A 6,623-nucleotide genomic window follows, 5' to 3' on the forward strand; every position below is an offset into this window, starting at 1 on the left:
GTAACAGACAGGAAGTTCCGGGTGAAAGGTCAGTCGGGAGGAAGTAGAGAGCAGACATTGCTGGGACTGGCATCTGAAGAGGTGATATATTTTTGATCTTTTTCGATGATGAATCGCAGTGTTGGGGATGAGACAACCGAAAAGGGACGACAGTCAGTGATCGTTAGCGGATAAAAGTGTTTTTATCTAAAACATATAATGGGGGGATTATGTTATATACATTCTAGGTCGAGGCGTGCCGCTTACATACACAGGAGCGATTCGAGGGGACTCGGGGGAAATGACCACAGGCACCGATCAGCCATGTAGACTCTACTGATGAGAGTTGTAGTCCTCCAGTGTATATACAGATTGTGCTGGGACATGTAGTCTACCAGAATTCAGTACGGGGGAGGGGATGAAAGGGGAGGTGGGGGTTAGTCCGGGACGGGCGAAGGTCGCTGGCCTTGAAGTCGGATATTCTTCACTGTTTGGGGTTAAAATGTATAATAAAAAGGTATAAAATGACCGTCCACCAATATTCTGAAGACTATGGACCTTTCGACGTATTTCACCACCATTAGCTGTTCGGTGGCCTATGATCGGATCATTCCCGGGGGTCTCCTATCATCTGGAGTGTGCAGAGGGATCAGGAGGAATCAACCACCTTCAACCTTGCCCTGACACCGACCTTTCATCATCCCACCCCCTTTATACCTTGTCATTCTCTCTCTGTCCCCATCCATTGTGCTCTGATTCCATAACCCCGGTGTTAGGATCAAGGCCACCCGAGATCATTGGAGGCACCCGAGGACATTGGAGGTACCCAAGAACATTGGAGGTACCCGAGAACATTGCAGGTACCCGAGAACATTGCAGGTATCTGAGAACATTGGAGGTACCCGAGAACATTGGAGGTACCCGAGAACATTGCAGGTACCCGAGAACATTGGAGGTACCTGAGGACATTGCAGGTACCCGAGAACATTGGCGGTACCCGAGAACATTGCAGGCATTTGCGGACATTGGAAGTACCTGAGAACATTGGAGGTACCCGAGGACATTGCAGGTACCCAAGAACATTGCAGGCACCCGAGGACATTGCAGGTACCTGAGAACATTGCAGGTATCTGAGAACATTGGAGGTACCCGAGCACATTGCAGGTACCCAAGAACATTGGAGATACCCAAGAACATTGCAGGTACCCGAGGACATTGGAGGTACCCGAGAACATTGGAGGTACCCGAGGACATTGGAGGTACCCAAGAACATTGGAGATACCCAAGAACATTGCAGGTAACCAAGACCATTGGAGGTACCCAAGGACATTGGAGGTACCCAAGAACATTGCAGGTACCCAAGAACATTGGAGGTACCCGAGAACATTGCAGGTACCCAAGGACATTGGAGGTACCCGAGGACATTGGAGGTACCCGAGGACATTGGAGGTACCCAAGAACATTGCAGGTACCCAAGAACATTGGAGGTACCCGAGAACATTGCAGGTACCCAAGGACATTGGAGGTACCCGAGCACATTGGAGGTACCCGAGGACATTGGAGGTACCCAAGAACATTGCAGGTACCCAAGAACATTGGAGGTACCCGAGAACATTGCAGGTACCCGAGGACATTGGAGGTACCGGAGAACATTGCAGGTACCCGAGGACATTGGACGTACCCAAGAACATTGGAGGTACCCGAGGACATTGGAGGTACCCAAGAACATTGGAGATACCCAAGAACATTGCAGGTACCCGAGGACATTGGAGGTACCCGAGAACATTGGAGGTACCCGAGGACATTGGAGGTACCCAAGAACATTGGAGATACCCAAGAACATTGCAGGTAACCAAGACCATTGGAGGTACCCAAGGACATTGGAGGTACCCAAGAACATTGCAGGTACCCAAGAACATTGGAGGTACCCGAGAACATTGCAGGTACCCAAGGACATTGGAGGTACCCGAGGACATTGGAGGTACCCGAGGACATTGGAGGTACCCAAGAACATTGCAGGTACCCAAGAACATTGGAGGTACCCGAGAACATTGCAGGTACCCGAGGACATTGGAGGTACCCGAGAACATTGCAGGTACCCGAGAACATTGCAGGTACCCGAGGACATTGGACGTACCCAAGAACATTGGAGGTACCCGAGGACATTGGAGGTACCCAAGAACATTGGAGATACCCAAGAACATTGCAGGTAACCAAGACCATTGGAGGTACCCAAGAACATTGGAGATACCCAAGAACATTGCAGGTAACCAAGACCATTGGAGGTACCCAAGAACATTGGAGGTACCCAAAGCTTTTCTGTCTGGTGCCTACCAAAGGTGTGGAGCATTGCAGCTGCAATTGTTGGATCTGAACAAGTGGCCGAATCTTGCAATCATCAAAGGGAATATCTAGTTTAATAAGCTTCGTGGATGTAGAAGGTCTTGAAATATGGTGTAGTGAGCCCTCTGAGATATTAGGACTATGGAGAAACATTGTGTAGACCTTATCCATGCCAGTACAGTCCAGATAATTCTCATTTTCATATCCATCTACAGAGAGAAGTGTCTTGAATAGATCACGTGACCACCTCATGAAGGATGGATGAAGACCAGAGTCACATGACCAGGAGGATATTAGACCTCACGCTGGAGATAGTCCACCTGCTGACCGGAGAGGTGAGGAGGATTCTGGGAGAGTGACATGACACCACTCTTATCTCTATTAATAAAACACAGACATGACCGGGGAGGTGAGGAGGATTCTGGGAGGTCACATGACATCACTCTTATCTATTAATAAAACACGGACCTGACCGGAGAGGTGAGGAGGATTCTGGGAATGTAGATGGGGATAATATTTGCTTTCACTTTGCACTCAGGATTATGAAGTAGTAAATAAGATACCTGGCGAGCGGTTGACAGCCAACGGCTCCCCAAATGGGCCATCTCCTATCACCGCGCCTCAACGTCCCTCCTTCATATCAGTTGGACACAACAAGCAGAAGATCCTAGAGGTCACCAAGAAGCAGAAGATCCTAGAGGTCACCAAGAAGATGATGGAGCTGCTGACGGGAGAGGTGAGCGGTGCCGGGGATTCTGGGACATGATCCAGGAACAGACGAGGGGTGTGTCTGGGTGGTGACTGTATCATTGTGTGTGTCAGGTTCCTATAAGGTGTCAGGATGTCTCTGTCTATTTCTCCATGGAGGAGTGGGAGTATCTAGAAGGACACCGGGATCTCTACAAGGACGTGGTGATGGAGGATGAGGAGATTTTGAGTCAAAGAAAGGAAATTCTACTAAATGAGAAAATTCTTAAGTTGTCATTGGAGATCATCCACGTTCTGATCGGAGAGGTGAGTAGGATTCTGAGGGACCCAAACAACATTGTCTTTGTTCTTTTTAAACAGACCTGGCCATAAAGGGGAGGAGTTGTGGGATTCTAATTTTGGTTGCATCATACAGGACTGTGAAGTAGTAATGAAGAAGTCCACTGAACGTAACGCAACTACGGGATCTCCAGATCTGTCCATAAGACTGAACAAAAGCCAGAGGCCCATCGCCATCCCATCACTTTTTCATCTAATGCATGAGAAGATTAATGTCCAGAAGGTTTTAGAAGCCACCAAGAAGATGATGGAGCTGCTGACGGGAGAGGTGAGCGGTGCCGGGGATTCTGGGACATGATCCGGGAACAGACAAGGGGTGTAATGTAAAGCAGATATAAGTACGGAGGGTCCACCTACATCCCCCATCATCTGATACACACATAGAAACAATGTATCAGTCAGTGTGTGTGTTTCCTACAGATGGATCCAGTAAGAGGAACCCACCAGAGAGATGTCCCCGCCCCCTGTATTCCCGGGATTCCACCCAGGAAGATCCCACCATCCCCCACCATGACCAGGTCGGTGGAACTGAGCGTCTAGAACTTGAGAGACTCCGATCTTTGAATGTGTATCCTTCTGTGTGTCCTCCCGTTATTAGTGCTCATCTAACTTTCTGTCACTTTGATGGCTTAGAGGGAAGAACTGATTTATGTGAAAGTTGAGGTCAAAGACGAAGAAGAGGAGATGTACGTGAGCGATGATCAGCCATCTACTGTGACAACTGAAGAGGAGGAACCTTCTCTAGGCATCGGCACGGGTAAGTAGTGCTGAAACCTTTCATATTTTCAGGCTAGAACCAAATTGTCTAACCCTACGGACAAGTCTCACCTCGGCTCCGAGTCATTCTGGGATACTGCTCTTCTCCTTTATAGGCTATGTTCCTCTGCTCAGCTTTAGCTTGGTGTCTTAGGGGGAAGAAGGTCCTAGTTCCCCTAACTTGTGGAGAAGATCGATCATTTCCTGGTCTTGGAGTTACCACTGTCAAGGGTTCAAAGGCGGTAGACTCCATTCTAGTAGGCTTCAGTACCCACCCATTTCATCCCATTCCCCGGGGGATAGAGCCAAATTGTCTTCCCCTATGGACAAGTCTCACCTCAGGTCCGAGTCATTCTGGGACACTGCTCTTCCCCTTGTAGGCTTTGTTCCTCGGCACAGAAGTAAGAGCTCAGCTTTAGCTCGGTGTCTTAGGTGGAAGAAGGTCTTTAACTTGTGGAGAAGATCGACCATTTCCTGGTCTTGGAGTGACCACTGTCAAGGGTTCAAAGCCAGCAGACTCCATTCCTGTAGGCTTCAGTACCCACCTGTTTCAACCCATTCCCTGTAGGATAGAACCAAATAATGTTCCCTTATGGACGAGTCTCACCTTGGCTCCGAGTCATTCTGGGCTGATGTTCTTCTACATTGGCTGACAGGTCTAGTGAACCATGAAGGCCACAGATGCCCAAGGTGTCTTCTCGAGTTTGTTGATATCTGACTCTTCTATTTTTCTAAAAATAAAAACTTGTAGGCCCAATGAGTCCATCCATATGAAGAACATCCTTCAGCTATATGATCACCACAGTTGGTCATATAGTTGGGTGGTTGGGTTCATCTGAGGTGTCTACTCAGGGGAGCAGAAAATGGAACCATTTCATGTGGAATAGAACCCACAAAATACCAATTTATGCGAAGTCTTGTTTGCGAAAGTTGACGGTGAAGGGAATATCTAGCCAAGGTTCCTCTCTAGGAGCTCCCCACACATCTGATAATTGATGTCCCTTTAGGTACTTAACTGTTACCTGGAGCCTTCCTGAGGTTTAGGGACAAGGATCTGAATGCTTGAGCCTAGGGGAGGGGTATGAAAACTTGGTCCCTCCATCTGGGGCCTCCGGGAGCCATGCCTGTGGATGTCAGGGGCTTGCATTGCCTCTTGGGGTTTGTAGTTGCTCCACAGATGGAGGGGAGGAGGCTTACAGGAAGGTGACCCTACTTATCCTTATGGTTGGGGTTGGCAAATGGTCAGTGGAGGTGAAACCTTTGGCTCCAGGCCCTGATGGGCCAGGTGAGGACTTTCATGGACAATATTTATCTGGGGGCGGGGTTATACATTGTTTCTCATTACTTAATATTGATCGCTGACCCTATATGGTGCCATGGCTGAGCTTTCTGACTTCTAGACCTCCAGACGTAACTCTTGCCTGTGAAAGAGGAAAAAATTATTGGCGCCGAACACTAATAAATCATTTATTTCCAACAGATGGATGCCACGTCTGGAACACTTCGGAGGGACATCTTATCTTGTCTACCGACAATAATGCAGGCAGCCGGGGCCGAAAAAAGGGAAACATTTCCCGATCCAAACTCGTCAACGGCGAGAAGCCGTTCTGCTGCCCGCAGTGTGGGAAATGCTTCATATGGAGAGGAGACCTCCTTCGACACCAGAGATGTCACACGGGCGAGCGACCTTTTTCATGTTTGGAGTGCGGGAAATGTTTCACGCAGAAGGCTAACCTTATCGTGCACGAGCGGTTTCACACCGGCGTGCGGCCGTACTCTTGCTCTGAGTGCGGCAAATGTTTCACCAGGAAAGGAGACCTTCTGAGACACCAGAGAACTCACACGGGCGAGCGTCCTTTTTCGTGCCTGGACTGCGGGAAAAGCTTCACGCAAAAAGCCAGTCTCATTCTGCACGAGCGGCTTCACACCGGGGTGCGGCCGTATTCTTGCTCTGAGTGCGGGAAAAGTTTTACTCAGAAAGGAGACCTTCTTACGCACCAGAGCAGCCATATGGTCGAGCGTCCTTTTTCATGCGCGGACTGTCAGAAGACATTCAAAAAGAAATCTGAACTTGTTCTACACCAGAGAGTCCACACCGGGGAGACTTTTGCGTGCTCGGTGTGCGGCAAATCATTCACAAAGAAATATAAACTTGTTACCCACGAGAGGGTCCACACGGGAGAGAAGCCCTTTCCTTGTTCCGAGTGCGGCAAATGTTTTTCAATTAAAGGGAACCTTAGTAAGCATATGAAGTGCCACACCAGTGAGAAGCCATTTTCCTGTGCCACGTGCGGGAAAGGCTTCACCTTTAAAAACAGTTTTGTCAGACATCAGAAGGTCCACTCTGGGGAGAACGTGGGTCCTCCAAGTGCAGCAAATGTTGAAGAGCAAAACCAAAAGCCAATACTCCCCTGAGAGTCCTATGGAACCATTTTTATGTTCAGTGTATGGAAGTTGCTCTATGTCCATCCCCGCAAGACTCCACACTAGTGAGGTGC

The 6,623-nt window shown here is 48.8% G+C and overlaps 1 protein-coding gene across 1 annotated transcript in view; it reads left to right on the top strand.

Moving 5' to 3' along the window:
• LOC108799916 (zinc finger protein 585B-like) overlaps window positions 1-6,623 on the top strand; it is a 52,906-nt gene extending 46,283 nt beyond the window's left edge. Inside the window, exon 6 of the mRNA XM_018571862.1 lies at window positions 5,715-6,623. Within this exon, the coding sequence (XP_018427364.1) occupies window positions 5,715-6,540 (826 nt within the window). The 3' untranslated portion in view covers window positions 6,541-6,623. The remainder of the gene's footprint in view (window positions 1-5,714) is intronic.

Source organism: Nanorana parkeri, unplaced genomic scaffold (assembly GCF_000935625.1).
Source record: "Nanorana parkeri isolate BGI_ZX_2015 unplaced genomic scaffold, ASM93562v1 scaffold1855, whole genome shotgun sequence".
NCBI lineage: Eukaryota > Metazoa > Chordata > Amphibia > Anura > Dicroglossidae > Nanorana > Nanorana parkeri.